We start from the raw sequence: 20,211 nt of genomic DNA on the forward strand, positions 1-20,211 counted from the left end.
CCAATCAGAAACGTATAAGGCCTTGCTTAGTATAGTGGGGAAATGGGACACATCAACACAACTCGTCATCGCTCGGACAGCATGTTTTAATTTAAACATGCTGTGGAGTCGTGAGACACACAAGTAAGGGACAGTCGTTCTTCCTGAGACACGTGATTGCACAAAGCGCTGAAATCTGGGTACTGACGAGTTGATGCTTCAATGTTATATAAAACATCATCTATCAGGATTATTTTTTACCTGATGAAACTGTATAGAAGCGCTCCTTTTAAATGTAGTTGAAAATGAAGATTTTATTTGTTCGTAATAAAACGGTAGAACATGAAAAAAAAAGTGGCGTCGATTTAGAGAGTCCCGTGGTTATTGCAATGTGACGTCATGACGTACAAGCCGTTTAGAGCAGTGTTAGCTTCTAGTTTTTAGAAAAACATGTTTTATTCGCGCATGTAGTTTGAAACATCTTCACTACCCATAATCCTTAAGTGTAGCATGGCGTCTTTGATTGGTGGAGCTCGCTGTTACCATGGAAACGTTTATCCACAACCGAGAAAGTCATCGATGACATGTTATGACGAGCTATGAGATTATTAGATGCAAGGAACAAGCTTAACTATTGGGTTGTAAATATTCCGAAAAAGTATGCGTTGGTTTATGGGATGAGTAGTTCCTCTCCTGGAACCGTCACCTTATCGTGGTGGAGAGGTTTGCGTGTCCCTGTGAACCTGAGAGCTGTGTTGTCTGGAGCCTTGTGCTCCTGGTAGGGTCTCTCATGGCAGAGTGGTCTCAGGTGAGGGGCCAGACTAAGAATGGTTCAAAGAACTCCAATGAATAACGTAAAAAGAGGAGATGTGACCCGGCCCGGAGGAAGCCCGGGGCCCCCGTCTGGAGCCAGGCCCAGACGGAGGGCTCGATGGCGAGCGCCTGGTGGCCGGGTTTGCCACGGAGCCCGGTCGGGCACAGCCCGAACAAACTACGTGGCACCCCCCCTCTCTTCATCCCATGGGCCCACCACCTGTGGGAAGACCCGTTGGGGTCGGGTGCGCAGCCACATGGGTGGCAGCGAAGGTCAGGGGTCTCGACGGACCAGACCCGGGCGGCAGAAGCTGGCTCTGGGGACGTGGAACGTCACCTCGCTGTGGGGAAAGGAACCGGAGCTTGTGAGGGAGGTGGAGCGCTATCAGTTAGATCTGGTGGGGCTTACCTCCACGCACAGTCTCAGCTCTGGTACCGTACTCCTGGATAAGGGTTGGACTCTATTCTTCTCCGGAGTTGCCGAGGGCGTGAGGCGCCGGGCGGTAGTGGGGATACTCATAAATCCCCGGCTGAGCGCCGCGGTGTTGGAGTTTACCCCGGTAGACGAGAGGGTCGCCTCCCTGCGCCTAAGGGTTGTAGGGGGGAAAACTCTGACTGTTGTTTGTGCGTATGCATCAAACAGCAGCTCAGAGTACTCGGCCTTCTTGGAGACCCTGAATGGAGTCCTGTATGGGGCTCCAGTAGGGGACTCCGTAGTTCTGCTGGGAGACTTCAACGCCCACGTGGGCAACGATGGAGACACCTGGAGAGGCGTGGTGGGGAGGAACGGCCTCCCTGATCTAAACCCGAGCGGTCGTTTGTTATTGGACTTCTGTGCTAGTCATGGATTATCCATAACAAACACCATGTTCGAACATAAGGGTGCTCATAAGTGTACCTGGTACCAGAATACCCTAGGCCGAAAATCGATGATCGATTTCGTGATCGTGTCATCTGATCTGAGGCGGCATGTTTTGGACACTCGGGTAAAGAGAGGGGCGGAACTGTCAACCGACCACCATCTGGTTGTGAGTTGGATCAGTGAATGGGGGAAATTTCCGGATAGACCTGGTAAGCCCAAACGAGTAGTGCGGGTGAACTGGGAATGTCTGGAGGAGGCCCCCGTCCTAGGTATCTTCAACTCACACCTCCGGCGGAGCTTTTCTGGCATTCCTGTGGAGGTTGGGGGCATTGAGCCAGAGTGGGCGGTGTTCAAAGCCTCCATTGCTGAAGCTGCGGTGACTAGCTGTGGCCTCAGGGTCTTAGGCTCCTCAAGGGGCGGTAACCCTCGGACACCGTGGTGGACACCGGTGGTCAGGGAATCCGTCCGACTGAAGAAGGAGGCCTTCCGGGATATGATATCCTGGAGGACTCCTGACTCGGTTGCAAGGTACCGACAGGCTCGAAGGGCTGCAGCGGCTGCCGTGTCGGAGGCTAAGCAGCGGGTGTGGGAGAAGTTCGGAGAGGCCATGGAGAAGGACTTTCGGTCGGCCCCAAAGTGTTTCTGGAAGACTATCCGGCACCTCAGGAGGGGGAAACGGGGAACCATCCAAGCTGTGTACAGTAAGGATGGGACTCTGTTGACTTCAACTGAGGAGGTCGTCGGACGTTGGAAGGAACACTTTGAGGAACTCCTGAATCCGAATAACACGCCCTCTATGTTGGAGGCAGAGCTCGAGGTTGATGGTGTTTCGTCGTCAATTTCCCTGGTGGAGGTCACTGAGGTAGTCAAACATCTCCGCAGTGGCAAAGCCCCAGGGATTGATGAGATCCAGACAGAAATGCTAAAGGCTCTGGGTGTTGAGGGGCTGTCATGGTTGACACGCCTATTCAACATCGCGTGGGAGTCGGGTACAGTGCCAAAGGAGTGGCAAACCGGGGTGGTGGTTCCCCTGTTCAAAAAGGGGGACCAGAGAGTGTGTGCCAATTACCGGGGTATCACACTTCTCAGCCTCCCTGGTAAAGTCTACTCCAAGGTGCTGGAAAGGAGGGTTCGGCCGATCGTCGAACCTCAGATTGAAGAGGAACAATGCGGTTTTCGCCCCGGACGTGGAACTACGGACCAGCTCTTCACTCTCGCAAGGATCCTGGAGGGGGCCTGGGAGTATGCCCCTCCGGTCTACATGTGTTTTGTGGATCTGGAGAAGGCGTATGACCGGGTCCCCCGGGAGAAACTGTGGGAGGTGCTGCGGGAGTATGGGGTAAGGGGGTCTATCCTCAGGGCCATCCAATCTTTGTACTCCCAAAGCGAGAGCTGTGTTCGTGTTCTCGGCAGCCAGTCAGTTTCGTTCTCAGTGGGTGCTGGTCTCCACCAGGGCTGCGCCTTGTCACCAATCCTGTTTGTGATATACATGGACAGGATATCGAGGCGTAGTCGTGGTAGGGAGGGGTTGCAGTTCGGTGGTCTGAGGATCTCGTCACTGCTTTTTGCAGATGATGTGGTCCTCATTGGATCATCGGCCTGTGACCTTCAGCACTCACTGGATCGGCTGGCGGCCGAGTGTGAAGCGGCTGGGATGAGGATCAGCACCGCTAAATCTGAGGCCATGACTCTTAGCAGGAAACCGGTGGATTGCTTACTCTGGGTAGGAAATGAGTCCTTAGCCCAAGTGAAGGAGTTCAAGTACCTCGGGGTCTTGTTCGCGAGTGAGGGTACTATGGAGCGTGAGATTGGCCGGAGAATCGGAGCAGCGGGGGCGGTATTGCGTTCGCTTTACCGCACCGTTGTAACGAAAAGAGAGCTGAGCCGCAAGGCAAAGCTCTCGATCTACCGGTCGATCTTCGTTCCTATCCTCACCTATGGTCATGAGTGCTGGGTGATGACCAATAGGACGAGATCGCGGGTACAAGCGGCCGAGATGAGTTTTCTCAGAAGGGTGGCTGGCGTCTCCCTTAGGGATAGGGTGAGAAGCTCAGCCATCCGTGAGGAACTCGGATTAGAGCCGCTGCTCCTTTACTTAGAAAGGAGTCAGCTGAGGTGGTTCGGGCATCTGGTAAGGATGCCCACTGGGCGCCTTCCTTGGGAGGTGTTTCAGGCACGTCCAGTGGGGAGGAGACCTCGGGGAAGACCCAGGACTAGGTTGAGAGATTATATCTCAACACTGGCCTGGGAACGCCTAGGGATCCCCCCGTCAGAGTTGGTCAATGTGGCCCGGGAAAGGGAAGTCTGGGGCCCCCTGCTTGAGCTGCTCCCCCCGCGACCCGACCCCGGATAAGCGGATGAGGATGAGGATGAGGATGAGGATAGTTCCTTCACTCGTTCACAAAAAATTATGCACACAGTCTTACGTACCTTCGCCTTTTCTTTTTTTTTCAAATAATTTTTTGCCCAGAATTAATTCTTTTACGACTAGCATAACGGATGATTGGCTTTGTTCCAGGCTTTATCTAACTACTTTACGAAAAGTCGATGGAGAAAATGAATGGAAAATTAACTTTCCCAACAAAAGCTGTTCAAAAAGGGGGCGGTCACTGTTGCGCTCTATAGCCATATCCACACCAAACGGAAAGAATGAGTAAACCCTGGCTCCTGTGTCGTCATTTAGCAGAAGCTTCAGTCAAAGTGAAACCTTCGTTTTGCATTTCCTAAACCAGCGTTCACAGTCCACCACAGCGAATCACCCATTTTCAGCTCCTGGCTTTTCTAATTACATCTCTCAAGATTTATCGTTCGATTTCTGAACTGTATTCAGTGATTTCATTTGTAAATGTAAAACGATAGGTCGTAACTTATAGATAAATGTCGTATACATTGAACGTGGTTGTTTAGCTGCTATTTTTTACGCAGCGTTTTCAGTTTTGCGAAAGGACACCATTCATTCCAATGGCACCGAGGTCCACTTTTGATGGCAATCACAATCAGGTATCTTCATTTCACCGTCGTCATTGTACATGTTGTACAACATGGCGGCGGTAACAGCCTGTTTACATTTCTCAACACACAGTCCTCTTATGGCATCCATAGTGGTAAACTACATTCATACTCCTATAATTATTACTTTATGTTATATGTATTAATTATTCATCTAGATAGCACTCTGCGCTGCAAGCCAAAGTTTTCTTTCGGTTTGGTAAGTGAATATAGGTTGCTTTTCATAACATGACTGTGCAGTTGTATAGCAACAGTTTTGTTTTGGATACCATCTTCCTGCTTTAGAGTGATTGCCTACTTTTAGTTATTGAACAGGGAAATAACCTAAAATATCTCTAAAACATTGATGTATTAAATAATGCACTCCCTGTTTTCATAATCACCCTCATCCATGAACTGCCATTAACTCACTATTTTACATTTGGATTAAAAAGGGTGTTATATTATGATTTGATCTTCTCAGTCACTTAAAGTATAACGCTTCGGTGTGTGTGTGTGGAATGGATGAGTGGAGCTCTGTCTAGCCAGCAGTTGATGTTGATGGACGCATTAGAGAGGGTTAGCTTCTCGGACACACATACAATGCCATCCACATGTGTGTGGATTTGTGGAGCTTCTTCTGGCCGGAGGTTGATTTTGATGTTGTTGCTTCCGAGAGATAGTTAGGCTTTGCAAAAGCCTATTGATAATGCAACGGTGTGTTGATTTGTGGAGCTCCATCTGCCCACAGTTGACTTTGGTGTCCGCACATTTCATATAGAACATCACTTATGCTAACGCTCCTAGTCCTACACAACGACAATACTTAAAAAGTAGCAAAAGTGGGGCCATGGGGATAAAACAATTCTCATCGTGTTTCATTTAGACTTTAATTGAAAGTAGATTGAAATACAAACAGGGTCTTTCTTGAGCCGTTTGTCCCTTCTGGGCTACTGTAGAAAAATGGCTGTGGAACACAGTGTGTCCCGTGGAAGAGGACATGCTGCCTGTGTAGTTAAAAGGGCTCATTAGAAGGTAACACATGGATTCAGATATATTAATTAAACACACTTACCAATAGGTTTCATTTAATTCTTTACACTACACCTTTTAGGCTTATATAACAATGTTATGCAAACCATTGGACAAATGTACGATTATTTCGGAAGGTCACCTGGCTTACCTTTTACTGCTGACTGAAACCGTTCCTGTGCCATAGATTTCATCCCTCAGTGATATTGTATTCCTAAAAATAGATTACTACACACACAGTATCTTTGTTGTTTTTGAATGAGTCTTATGAGTTCTGAAATGTTCCATCATAAAATCATGAAGTAGAAAAAGAGAAGAGGATCTTTCTTTTTGTCCCCAAACACAAAACAATTGGGGATTTCCAAGCAATTGCCTCGCCAAATTATGAAATAGTTTTTCTTCCTTTTGAGTGATGTGAGCCTGTGACTAATGTGTGGAAAATCTTGGATGCACTATGAAGAATGCTTGCATATTTGTCATTCAGCGAAAGTGAAATCTCACCGTACCATATTTAAAACACACATTGGGATCATAGAGGCGAACAGCTTCACTTTTGTAAAAGAAACAAGGAACAAGGAAAAATTTACTATTTATTTAGCCATCCGATGAACAGCATAAAACAAAGAAAACACATGTGCCCAAATGCAAACACACTCACTCAGTTGTGTTTGTGACTAGGACATCCACACATTGACACGTTGTGTTGAACACACAGTAATCATTTTGACATCCGTATTGACATCTCTATACGGCAGTTGATGCTGTCACTTTAGTTGTGTAACTCAAAGTCAATAAAACAGAAGAAAATCCACTTTTACTTTTGGTTATTCTGGAGTCACCACAGGTCCAAATAGATGTGTGTGTGTGTGTGTGTGTGTGTGTGTGTGTGTGTGTGTGTGTGTGTGTGTGTGTGTGTGTGTGTGTGTGTGTGTGTGTGTGTGTGTGTGTGTGTGTGTGTGTGTGTGTGTGTGTGTGCGCGTGCATGCATTGTCACACAGTTCCCCCATGTTTCACATTCAAACAAGACAACCCCCCTCTGGTTCGTGTGCTCGAGCCAAGGTTACCCCGACTCTCTGTATCCACATCAGACCAGCATGGCACCTCCTCAACCTTCCTCATCCTCTCTTTTACCATAAACTATCTGCACACTATCAAAATATAACCCAATGACATAGATAGATATGCATTCACATCACACTTGAGTTATTATTCAAATCGTGTCCTGATAGAAAGTATTGCCCTGCAAGCCAGCTCGTTTTAACATCGCAACCTGGGACCAAAGGACTGAAGGCCTATACAACTCGACCAACAAAGATGCCTGTGCCCGTAAAGAGATGTATTTGTATTTGTACCAAGTTGGTCGTTTAAATGTAAATTTTTAATTGAAATTAATAAAAAATAAAGTCTTACACACTTGATTAAATTGCTGCTTTAATCCGGTCACCAATTTATGCATTGCACGGTCTTGCTGGGAGTGCAATACAATATGAAGTTGTGTTGCTTGTTTTCGAGCTGGTTTGCCAAAGAGGCTAATGTAGCTAACAATACCAATGACACAATGACTGTTCTTCCCTGACTCATCTTGTAGCGATGCCCTCAAAGACAAACGGGAACGCTATAAGTTCTACAAGCCAGGAAATTACACAAGAGCAAGACAAGAGCAACTCGTGCGGTTGTACGATAGGCCTACATCTCGAAAATAACAGCCTGCATCCAACTAGCAACCTATCCAGCCTATGGTATCCAATCTCAAGCCTCCAGCTAAAAACCTGCAGCATTCAGCGAACAGTTAACTGTCAGCAAACAGAATTGGGGCTGTAATTGGTTGGGCCTTCATGTGGCAATTTAGGGAGGTGCTAATGGTCTCCCCACCTGACTACCCTCCCTCCAAATTGGTTTCTAATTTGATTCAGACATTCTGTGATTTTTACAGCAATCGTTCATCAAATATTATGAGTATTGCACGTTGTAAACGCAATCCAGTGGGAGCAGGGAAGAGGTAAAATAAAATTCTATAATTAGGCCCTAGTGTATATAAATTAAATGCAACCGTATTTTGGTAGGTCAAGCCCAGTTTCCATGGTGACAAAGTGTTTGTTGTTTACAGAAAAGAGAGAGATTCTCCTTCTTTTCAATCTACATTTCACTTGTACCTGAGCATATAAACAACATATCCTTTATATTGTTTATTTTTGTTCTGTTGAGTGTGTCCTATTATTTTTCTGGTTGCATAAACTATACTATTTTGTTCTATATGGTTATTGTACCTTGTGTCTTGTTATATTAACCATGGTTGTTATTATTAGGTGCCTCTTTCCCGCAGGAGGTCCATTTCAGCTAACCCAATTTCCTCATGGGAAATTTAAACTAATCTAAGACAGAAAAGTAGTGGACTTTGCGGTTCCTTCCCCAACATTTTCACCAAACTTAGCGTTGAACAGAGTAGGGGCCTTAATATAGCTGGCCTACATACAATATTAGAATAGAACACAATCGCATAATGAAGTAAAATATGACTGTCTGAAACCGACTGAAAAGAAGATTCTTCTTAAACTAATCATAACATGGAGAACAAACACAAAGTAGAATTGAATATGTTCATTGGAATATTTTTCTTATGCAGAGACTGAGTCCACATTTCTGGTATTAGAACATAATATTTTGGATTTTCTACATATCTTTTCCAACTATTTATTTCCAGTCATGCTCTTGATAAGGATACAGGCTTGGTTGAAGATGTTTGGAGATTGATTCAGAAATAAATGAATCGATGTAATGATCTTCTGTAAAAAAGAAAGGAAATGAAATGTTCAATTATGCACGGCCAGTATATCCTTTCCATGCCCAATAATGCAACAATTCTGCATTGCAGTATCAAGTCTAATTTTATTAATTGGTTTGTCCTTCAATTGAATCAAGCTCGAGCAGCGTGTGTTTAACTAATCGAAGAGTGAGTTTCCCGGTCTTGGTGCGCGTGAGTGAGTTGTTCAGTGCGCCCGTACCGTGGGTGTGCGGTGGCGACGGCGCGCGCACGCTATTGAATTGTCCCGCGGATGCACGTGGGGAGCGTTCCCATTTGCAAGCGCTGAAAAGTACAGGACGAGGCAACACTCTCTCACACACACACACACACACACGCACACACACACGCACACGCACACGCACACGCACACACACACACACACACACGCACACGCACACGCACACGCACACACACAGGCGCTAGACAGACAACAGAAGAGAGGAGCGTTGAGGAAGAAAATACCGCGAAACATTGGTGACAGGCAGACGAAATTGAAAACTATACCCGCTGTAAACAGGGTGGACCTTGACACTCCTAATATTATTGTGAGAACGTTTCGACGCCAATGTGGACGCCAGCAGAAAGCTAATCACGGCAGTTTAGATCGGGGGGTGGTGTGTGTGTGTGTGTGTGTGTGTGTGTGTGTGTGTGTGTGTGTGTGTGTGTGTGTGTGTGTGTGTGTGTGTGTGTGTGTGTGTGTGTGGGGGGGGGGGGGGGGGGGGGGGGGTACCATCTGTTCATTTCTCAGTCGAGCGGTCAGAGAAAGAGTTGATCGACAGCGCACTTCAAATCCTGTTGCCCTCTTTTCATAACCTTCCTGTTTTGACATGCACTCTCCGGCGATGTATGGATGGTGACCCTACTCTTGGGAACATTTCAGATGTCCGCAGACTCCAAAAAAAACGGGTTCTCTGCTTTGAGACAATGGATTGTGGTTGTGGTGTGAAGGCTTCGCTGCTGCTACTGCTGTAACCGACCGGTGGATCATGGAAGGGGTACGTGCTTCTGATGCGGGTTCGGGACATTTTATGGACCCTGCCATGGGCGCCCAAGTGGCACAGAGTGCGACCAACATAGCGGGATTTAACAGCGATGACACCCTGTTACCACTCACTGGATCCCGGGCGTATTTGGACGTTTCGCCAGCAGCAGGGCACCCGTTCTACGGAGGATCGGAAGTAGTTTATACCAACGGGCGATACAGAGAGCACTGCAGTCCAAGACTTGGAGGTAGAAGCCGCGATAATTCAGCCGAGCGAAGTCACGGAGCTGCAAACACACCTTGCGGCATCATGAAGGTTCGTTGATTTGTCGAGATGACTATTTGCAATTATCTTCCAAGAAGCCCATGATATAGTTAGTAAGACTTATTTACAGAGAATAATTAAACGCCCCAGAGTCCCTGTCCAATTGGGCTACTATTGAGTGTACACGTGAAGTCCAATGATTGCCCCATTCATAAGTTCTGAGGAAGGTATGTTGTCCTCCCAAATAAAGGGCTCAGTGCTGTCCCAGCATGCTCCAAGACGAATGCATACCCCAACATCGCCGGCCCGTAGGTTTTGCAGGTGGAACAAGATAACTGTTTCCAAGTCTTAAAGGGAGATAATTATCATTATTGCATTCAGCAGCAGTCAGTCCACTGACCCTCAATAATACATGAGTATCTCTACTGTATGGTGTATTGGGATAAGCCAATGCATTTTGTTTGCAGCTATCTTCTCTTGCAGCTCCCTTCATTACACAATGTAAACAAGTGACAGCAAAGAGTCTCCCCCCTTGATATCCGACTGGTGCTTTAGCGTGTCGAAAATATGTAGACTAGACTTATAGATGAATGAAGAGATTAACATATGAAAGATACAACTACAATTTTAACAACAGCACAATGAAGTCGTACTTGTCTATTGTTCAGTATGTGTGGCACAGTGAGAGAATGACATTCTATCATATCTTAGCGTGCCTGCTTAGCAACTGAAACAAAACCCTGTCTAATTCATTCTGTTACCCCATTGCTGAATCCCCTATAGATGTGGTCTCTCTCTCTCTCTCTCTCTCTCTCTCTCTCTCTCTCTCTCTCTCTCTCTCTCTCTCTCTCTCTCTCTCTCTCTCTCTCTCTCTCTCTCTCTCTCTCTCTCTCTCTCTCTCTCTCTCTCTCTCTCTCTCTCTCTCTCTCTCTCTCTCAGGTAGACAGCACCCACACATAGCCCAACGCCCACACTGCGTTTGACGGTAACCCTCTGAAGGAAATCTCAAGAAAGGCAGCAATTGCTGCCTGTGTGATGAGTTATTGATATTATGATAGCAAAATCTTCTAATGCAGTCCTCTTCTCATTGCACAACACCTCCAGGTAACCTGAGACCTCTGAGCTCCAAACGCCACAGAGGTCTTCGAAGGACTGTTCCTCACATCTCGCCGCCGTGTTTCAGATCTTAGTTTATGTCTTCAAACTGAAGACCTCCCGTTGGTATATCCCATTGTTGCCATGAGACTACACTGCCATCTTAATCGTATTTCCCCCTAGCTTCTCTTTTCCCTTCTGCCTTATGTAGCCAAGGTCATAGTACAAAGTCGTTCTTCCTAGAAGACATCCACCGATAAATATTGGCACATAGGGTACATTGAAAGGATCTTGAGATGTATATGAAAATAGTTATTTTTAGTTTTTCCAATTTTGGATAACTGGAAAAAAGCAATGTTTGATGTAGGCAGAAATGGGCCGTATAATATGCAGGAAGGATTGTCGACAGCTGTATTTGACAGATTAGGGTTTCGGTTACTTGATATTCTTTTAGACATCTGATGCAATGTGAATGCTCATTGTTGCATGATGTTGAATTAACTAACAGCATAATCCACTTTTATTTGAATGAAGATATATTGTATATACATATATATATATTATCATTGCTGTGTAATTTAGGACCCTGGTTATAACAACCATTTTATAACCATTACTAGTGGTTACTATAGTTAAGTCAAGTAACTTCCTAAAAAAAGTATCATTAATGTAATATTATTAGTTTGAATATTAAGTTATTGTCCCGAGCCACAGTCTGTTCTTTGCTTGAGCTTTGCTAAAATTCTTGGATAAATAATTATCAGTATTGAAAAATCAAGGGATAAATGAAAATACAATGACAATATCTGTGTCATTGCTTTCTCAAGTGTCGTTGCTTATTCATCAGCAGCGATGGGAATTGTTGCCCCCGCGGAGGCATAGCTCCTCAGAATAAGTCCCCTGTATCTTTCACTAATAAATGCGTAACTGAGAACATCCAGGATTATTTTGTATATCCCCCTAACTCTTCAAACATTAGACTGGTGGATTAGACTCACGCCTTGTGATGTTCTTATTCATGAAGGCATTTCTCTTGTGTTGACTGATCGACTGATTGTAGGTGGCAAGGCATTGAGGCTCTCTGTTTTCAAAACATCCTTGGCTCCTGCATAATGCACTACGGGCGGAACTGAGAGTGTCGATGTTTATACCGTAGTCACGACAATGAAAAGTTTAATATTTGAGTCGTTCCTTGTCATTGTTGCTGTTTGGTTTATATGGACGTCGTAAATGTCACACTCCTCTAAAGGTCTCTGTAATGCCTCAGAATTCTCTGCTGTCAGCATCAAATGTCTGTCATAGACGGTTAGAGATGCAGGGTGTGTATTATACGATATGTGTGCGATGTAATGTGTCTGTGTGTGTGTGATTGCATGTGTCTGATTGCATGTGTGTGATTGTGTGTACGTGTGTGGAATTCTGTGTGCGAGCGAGCGGGTGTGTGCGTGTCTCTAGGCTGTGTCTCCAAGCGTGGGTTGGCAAATAAGCAATCACAAAATCGCATTTGCTTGCGTTACCGTGGCCTCTAGGGGGTTTGTGTGTGTCTGTCCCCCCCACCTACCCTGTGTCATTTCCTGGGCAGGGGGAGTGTGTGTGTGTGTGTGTCTGTGTGTGTGTGTGTGTGTGTGTGTGTGCGTGTGTGTGTGTGTGCGTGTGCGTGCGTGTGTGTGTGTGTGTGGTGATGGAGCCTGAGTTGTCTCATTATGTAAGGATGGACTGTGGACAGCTGCAGGGTGGGCTCCAGCCTGGCTGAGGGGCGAGGAGGAGGGCAGACCGACTGTGAGCCAGCACATCACGCTATACGAAGCTGGCAGGATTGTGTCCCTGGGAATGTGGTGATGACGGCATCAGCGTCACAGAGGACAACAATATGTTTTCCCCTTTTCCTGTGGCTCTGACCTTTACCCCCACCTCTTGATCTACGTTTCCTTGCAGTTTTTCGATCTCCCGACACTCATGCATTTTCAAGGTCATTGGTGTTCACAGATCTGCTGGGAGCAAGAAAATGCTCTGTTCAATATGTTTTGTTGGGCAACAAGCAACAACATAAATGTGGAGGACTGGTATGAACATTGTGCTTCAAATATGTTGTTTTGCATCATTTACTCAATTACTTATTATCTTATTTATTAATCGACACATGTTATGAAGCCTCCATAAGAGGCAGCCGATTAATTTAATTGAATCGATCCAACTGTGTTCCATGTTTTACCTGAAGAGATTTCTTCCGACCACTAAAAAGTTCTGTTGGGCTATACTCAACCCAATTTATCATCTACCAGCTACACTAAGAGGAATATACGTTTAGTGAATGTGCTTTGTTGTGGGAGTTCAGAAATCAACCAGTTAATCAGTAATAGGAAGTTTATTTTTCTAGGTACATGGAGATAGTGCTTTGATGTTTTCAGCTACCGGCGTCCACTTAAATAATCATCTATTTTTCTTGTTAAAATTAGCATCTGACAAAAAATCTTGAAACAAAATAGTTTTAAAAACCAAGAATAAGTGACTGATAAGAAAGCTGAAGGAAAAACACCTTGCTTCTTGTGTGGATCAGGGCCCTTGTGTAGCTTTGTTGACACGCTCATGATCACGTTGATTGCGGTTGTGCGTTATGCATCCGGCATCATGCTGCGACTCTTACATTTATCGCAGTAAAAGCAGCAGGCAGCAGTAGGCCTTGCCTGGTTGATAATGGGGCCTGTAAGCCATACTGGGTGCTTATTTAAGGAGCGTGGTGGTGGCAATGCTGGTGGTTGCAGGAATGGCAAACATAGTGCAGCACACAGCACAGTAGAGGGGGGGCGTAGGGATAGCAGCGCTTCATAGCAAAAGCCTTTCAGGCTCTGCCAGGGCTATCAAATAGAAACTGCTTGGGTTTCGTACAGAAAATACACCGGTTGTGCACAGGAAGAAAAACATTTCATTGGACTTGAAAAATGCTGTCGCTTGTCGATTTGAGGTGTTACAATTAGTTGACGCTGTTCGGCTGAATTTTGGCAATTTTCTCAAATGGATAATTTCAAAGCATTTTTCTGATGCCCTTTTGAATGAAAAACTCTTTTGACTCATTCAAAGGTTATTCAAGACATTTCTGTAAGCTTTTGTCCTCCACGATACCTTTTGACACCTGCCCTCTAAAAAGGAATATACAACCTCCTCTTACCGTTTCAAAGAATTGCATAGGTGCATAATGTTCTTCCATGCAGCTTTTTGAGCCAAACTTCCTCTTGTCCTCTCGTCCTCTCGTCCTCTCCTCCTCACCTCCTCTCCTCCTCACCTCCTCTCCTCCTCTCCTCCTCACCTCCTCACCTCCTCTCCTCTCGTCCTCACCACCTCTCGGGCCCAGAGCTGGTTTCCTTCCAGACTCATTACACCGTCCTCAGCTGTTTGGCTTTTCTTTCCCTTTTTTTCTCCCCCTTAAAACCCAATCAGATAAAGCACCTAAAAATCCCTTCCCTTTATTGATCTTCCCTGATCCCCTACCCTACTTCTACTACTACCCTCAGCCACCAGCCCCACAGTCCCCCACCCCCCTGTTTGCGTGTCCTCCTACTGCTTTCACATTCTTCCCCTAATGTAAGCGGAACCCCTGCTTCCAGGAATCGGATGATCGTCGTCCTCCCCTAGTGACAGGGGTTGGACACAAGTGTGCAATCCTAAACACATAAAGGTGTTTACATGTCCCCCCCAGCTCGTCTCCGCGGGATTGGAACTGACGCACACCTTTGCACCTCACTGCCCTGCCCATTTTATAATTGTATGTGCTACGTGCAGCCTGCAGTTCATCAGAGCTTATCTGTTGTTGTTTTTCACCGCTAAGCTACAATTTAATTTTACTTAATGAACTCACTGTAAATGCAACCATACCTCACCCCTCGATCCACGCATGGGTGCCCTGAGTGCTCGTTGAGGATGTGTGTTGTCGACATTGAGCAATTTTATCAAGCACTTCAAAAACAGCTTTTAAATTTTGGCTAAATGCTAATGCCATACCTTGTATAGCAAAGGTCAACACATTGTACCTCTTTCCCCAAACTCCTACCAAGATCGAGGCTGAGGAGACCTCAGGAAGGACATCAAACATTGGAGCATCAAAGCCCAGTTGGAATGCCAAGGGGTTTGGTCTATGAAAGAGGATCATGCCTAAGTAATGTCTATGCACATCCTGTGCACATCCTTGCCTTTTTTGCGCAATACCGCGAGAAAGACTCTATCAAATACAATTGCATCAGTGCATGCTTCTGTCAGAGGGATAGAGGACGTCCGCATGAACCAATCTTTCTTATATATCAGAAGAACAGGGAGTGGCTGAACTTCCTCTATGTCGCTTAGTTCATGATGGCTCACGCCATAATAACTTGAGCTAAGTGGAAAGAAACCCCAATTAGCCATTTATTAAATTAAGGTCCCAAGATGAAGGAGATTTTTTAATATTGAGGACAAGTGATTCAATTGGCCGCCATGATGTGTTTGGAGCAATGCCTAATCTTTGTGATTCGTGCTGGGCGTAAAACAGCAGCAGAAGTCAGTGGTGCTGTGGGCAGGGTTGAGGCGAGATAGGATCTGGTAGGAGTCTAAAAGGTATGACATGTCATTCATGCTGCTAGGGGTCAATCAATGAAAACATGACAATCCTTGTGTAGACAGTTCTGCAGGATTTCCTTGACTCCGCAGAGAAGAAAGTTCAGCTTTTGTCTTGTCCTGCTTAGGAGGTGAACTATTTGAATCATTCAGTTTGGTTGTTTTCCGAAGGTCAGAGGGTAACGGTGACTTACTAACCGGACACGGGTTGCAGAGTCATAACGCCGGTGGCTCCATTTAGTTTGGCACCTGTAAAGCACACTCCCTCTCCACCTCCTCCTTCTCCTCCTCCTCAGAATGCCCCAATGTGTAAGCCCATATCGTGGTTAATATAATCATATATACATGTCCAGTTTATTGAACAAACTGCACAGATAATGTGCTGCATCAGCAAGTTACAACGCAGCCCCAGTATGATCGTTGTACAATCCTTTACAAAGTAAGGTCCATGTCTTCCAATGTAAAGCAGTGGCGAATGGGGGGGGGACAGGTCCAACCAGTACTCTGCTGCCCCCCCTGTATTTACCTAGATGAATCTGCTTCCTCCACTGTATTTACCTAGTGTGTGTGTGCGTGTGTGTGTGTGCGTGTGTGTGTGTGTGTGTGTGTGTGTGTGTGTGTGTGTGTGTGTGTGTGTGTGTGTGTGTGTGTGTGTGTGTGTGTGTGTGTGTGTGTGTGTGTGTGTGTGTGTGTGTGGGATGGGATGAATTTGTGATTGAACAGAACATTTAGCAGGCTTATCCTGAAGATAAGCCTAATTGAGGGGTAATTGGGATAGCACTCTGAATCTGGAGCATTATTATACGCTTAGACAAATATGCAAAAGAGTACCTAATAATGAATGATATTGTCTAAAGAAAAGGGAATGTTGTCTAAATGTCATCTGAATTTACTCTATATGTATTCACAATATTCTGGATGTATTTTGAAATGAGTGCATTTATTTACTTTGCATTTATTTACTTGGTTTTATTCTGTGTGTGTTCTGGATGTGTTCTGACTATATTCTAGTAACACTATGTTTTGTTGGGTTGGTAATACACAGCTGTAATTACCGCTCATACATTTGGTTAGCCCATACACGTCATGTTCATGAGATACACTTCGCACGCACGCACACACACACTCGCACACATATACTGAAGCACACACAAACACATATACTGGCACACACACACACAAACACGTAAACAGATACTGACACACACACACAAAAACACACACACACACACACACACACACACACACACACACACACACACACACACACACACACACACACACACACACACACACACACACACACACACACACACACACACACACCTTTTAGGGACACGAGGCATGCTGGTTGTCGTTTACAATTATCATAGATTTACAAAGATGTTGCTTAATGTCACACTCGCTCTGTCTGTGTGAAGAGTGTGATACTGTTTGTGTCAATTGACACTTTGCGACCAAGAGTTTTTTTTTGTTCTTCACAGAAGAGTGGCATTCATGCCAAAAACAACGACAACCTAGACTGTTGTGGCGGATATCCGAGTAGAGGTTGAGTGCTGGAAAGAAAGTTAATTGATAAGAGGGCTGAGTTACCAAAGCAATCACCGATGGACGCCTGTTGTTAGCCGGGCTTTTACTGAGAGCTCCAGCAGTGATTTTGCACGGCTCCCTGTTAGGAGCTTGGAAGGCTATGGTGTCATCCAACTAGTGGCTTTTTTTTGTGCCATCTGGTTTCTGTAGCTTTTCTGCTTTGTTGCTTCTGTGATGCTAGTGGGTGCCAATGCTGGTTTGGTCTCTCTCTCTCTCTCTCTCTCTCTCTCTCTCTCTCTCTCTCTCTCTCTCTCTCTCTCTATCGCTCTCTCTGTCTCTCTTCTCTCTCTCTCTCTCTCTCTCTCTCTCTCTCTCTCTCTCTCTCTCTCTCTCTCTCTCTCTCTCTCTCTCTCTCTCTCTCGAGCTTTCGTTCTCGGTATCACTCTCGCTCTTACATTTTTGTTCTGCGTAAAGATATAAGGATAAAGGGAAAGACTGAAAAACTAGTTTGTATGATGAAGACAAAGTCTGATAAGCCATGACCTGATGTTTGAAATGGCAGAGAGGAATGGAGAAGGGTTTAACTTAATGATATTACTATGCATTTAACTTACACATATATCGATGCTTAATGTTCCCATGTTGCCCAGACCTACTCTTTCTTTCTCTCTTGCTCTGTCTCTCGCTGTGTGTGTGTGACGTGTGTGTGTGTGTGTGTGTGTGTGTGTGTGTGTGTGTGTGTGTGTGTGTGTGTGTGTGTGTGTGTGTGTGTGTGTCTGTGTCTCTGTCTTTGTACTTCTCTGTACCTCCATTCCTTCTTGCTCCTGCTCTCTCGCCAACCTAGCACTTTGCCAAATCCCTCTACACCACAGGTCTCAGCCTATTTATAGACCGCAGTGGGGATGTCTCCATAGAACAACTGATAGACAGGTTCATCTTCGTAAACATGTTGTTTACAAGACAAAGGCCCGAATCAATCTCGGGCACAAATGTTGCTTCATAAAACCTTCAGCCTGCAAATAAATCAGAAAAGAAAGTTAGCAATATAACCTGCAAAGTATTGAAGGTAAAGGGTGAAATACAAACACACACACGTTTACGCACACACCTACACACGTGCGTGCGTGTGAGAGAGAGCGCTACTCTGAAAATAAAATGGAGACATTACAACTCAACATTAAATCCATCATGGAACATTCTTTGTGACCAAAAATCCACTGATAAATTCATCACACATAAATACCAAATTGTTTCCAAACGGACGCCACCCCACCGCTGTGCTGGCCCACACGCTGCTCCAGCCCAGTGGTACCGCCGCTGCCACCTGCTCCCAGAGAGGAGAGGGCCTGAAGTGGGCGGGGGGAGGCTGCATGGACGTTTCGAGGATACACCGAGCAGGGTCCACTGCATATGGAGCGGCCTGCTGTCTGCAGCGCTGCATGTCTGTTTACCACCATGACTCCATGGTCGGCACTGGCACTGCTCCGCTTCAACAGGGATATTCACAGATGGTGGCGTTTTCTTTTTTTTTAAATTTATTTTCGTTCTTTTTTTCTTTTTTTTCCTTCTTGCCATGGCGCAGATGGTCCAAGTTGAGAGGGAGGGGAAGAAAAATAAAAAAGAAACGCATCATGGTCTTTAAGCACAGGGGATGGTGGGTGTACCGATGAAGAGACCGAGCCGTTGTGTCCTCCCCCTCCTCTTTTTTCAGCGTTTCGCACAACAACCCGTCTGGCTCCATATTGCCTTGTAACAGGGGGCCCTTTTCGGACGAGTTGACTCAGCTAACACGGTGTGACTCGGCTTCATGCTTTTATATTCAAAACGTGTCACACATTTTGTGGTCATACGATGTGCCAATGTTTTTTTTCTCCGTGCTTCAAACACGGGCCGAGTCGACGTTGGGTTATATCCGGCCGTCTGACTAACCAATCTCGCCTGCGCACAGAAATGCAAGCACCTCGGGCTGTTTGGCCCATCCACGTAGTCATTGGCTCTGACCTCTGAGGGGGGGCTCTGACCTCTGAGGGGGGGGGCAGGCAACCTCCTTGTGTCGGTTGCCTGCCCCCCCCCCCAGGCCATACCTACCCTTCCCGTGCCTCAGGCGTGATCACAGGCACACTTGTTGTGAATGTTGATGTTCACAGTCAAGGGCATGCAGTCTTGCACCAAATGTGCACCGATGCCACTGGACAATAGGGTTTAATGCAAAGAGATTCCCGGGAATACCCATCCAAACAATTTCCTGTTTCACGAGATGATATGTAGGCCTGCAGTTTACTCCACCTAAAACGTATGCCACAGCGTTGTGATTGCGCCGGTGGAACACACTGGAAGCTTATTTTAATTAATAGCATTACACTGAATTAAAGCACCATGTAGGCCACTGGCATTGTTTATATTCAACCGACTGTACTGGCAGTTGTTTGAAATGCCGAGTTAAAAATGAAGAAATGGTTGGTTAACTTTGAGTGATCATTGACAATATTTCTAAATCTGACATTTCTTGGCTATTACAGAAGGCATCGCTGCTGCAGTCTTTGATCACAGAATATGGAATCCGTCTCGGCTTAATAGGACGGCTTTGAAAGCGCCAAGTTACTTGCCTTAGAGGTATAATGAGTCGTTACTTGCGCTAGGGATCTTTCGGTCCAAAATACTTAGTTTGATGACGCGGTGAAATAGCGTGGGATCGTGTGAGTTGTTGTCTTAACCACCATTTCCGGTGAAACATCTATCAGACTCAGACAGAGGTCATTTTCACAGACGAGGTTGTGTATATTTCTTTTGGATAGGCATATTTTAATACCTTAATTCACTTTTTGTTTGGCCCCTTTTGTGGAAAATTCAATCATGGGGGAGCCCAAGGCTGTTATCCGTGGTCTGAAGCAATCATACTTAAAATAACTGTATGGCTTTTGCAGTAACGTTATAACTTTATAGTAGTAGGACATTTTAGTAAGCTAGATCGATATGGCAATATCATTGCAATATTATTTCTTGTATTTCCCTGAAAGTTAGGGGATGGAGGGGTAATGAGTGTCGTCCTCAGAAAAATCATTAAACCCACTGTTACCTTGAAGAAAACAACAGATTTCTCTGTGTTGGAACCATTTTGGATACTTTAAATACACATCCCACAACAAGATACAAGATATTTAATATAGTTCTAGTCATTTTTAAGTTACTTGAATGTGGAAATGTTACATATTATTAATATACCTTTTATACCTTTAACAAATATTTAACAAATAGTATTTATTATATTATACAAGAAT

At 45.3% G+C, this 20,211-nt stretch overlaps 1 protein-coding gene across 1 annotated transcript in view; it reads left to right on the top strand.

Annotated features, from left to right (window-relative positions):
* Nucleotides 1-9,176: 9,176 nt before the first annotated feature.
* Nucleotides 9,177-20,211, top strand: part of plcl5 (phospholipase C like 5) — a gene marked incomplete in the record, with an annotated part of 66,556 nt that continues 55,521 nt past the window's right edge. Inside the window, 1 exon segment of the mRNA XM_030342296.1 lies at nt 9,177-9,775. Coding sequence (XP_030198156.1) covers nt 9,464-9,775 — 312 coding nt within the window.

This window comes from Gadus morhua, chromosome 2 (genome assembly GCF_902167405.1).
Source record: "Gadus morhua chromosome 2, gadMor3.0, whole genome shotgun sequence".
NCBI classification, from domain to species: Eukaryota; Metazoa; Chordata; class Actinopteri; order Gadiformes; family Gadidae; genus Gadus; species Gadus morhua.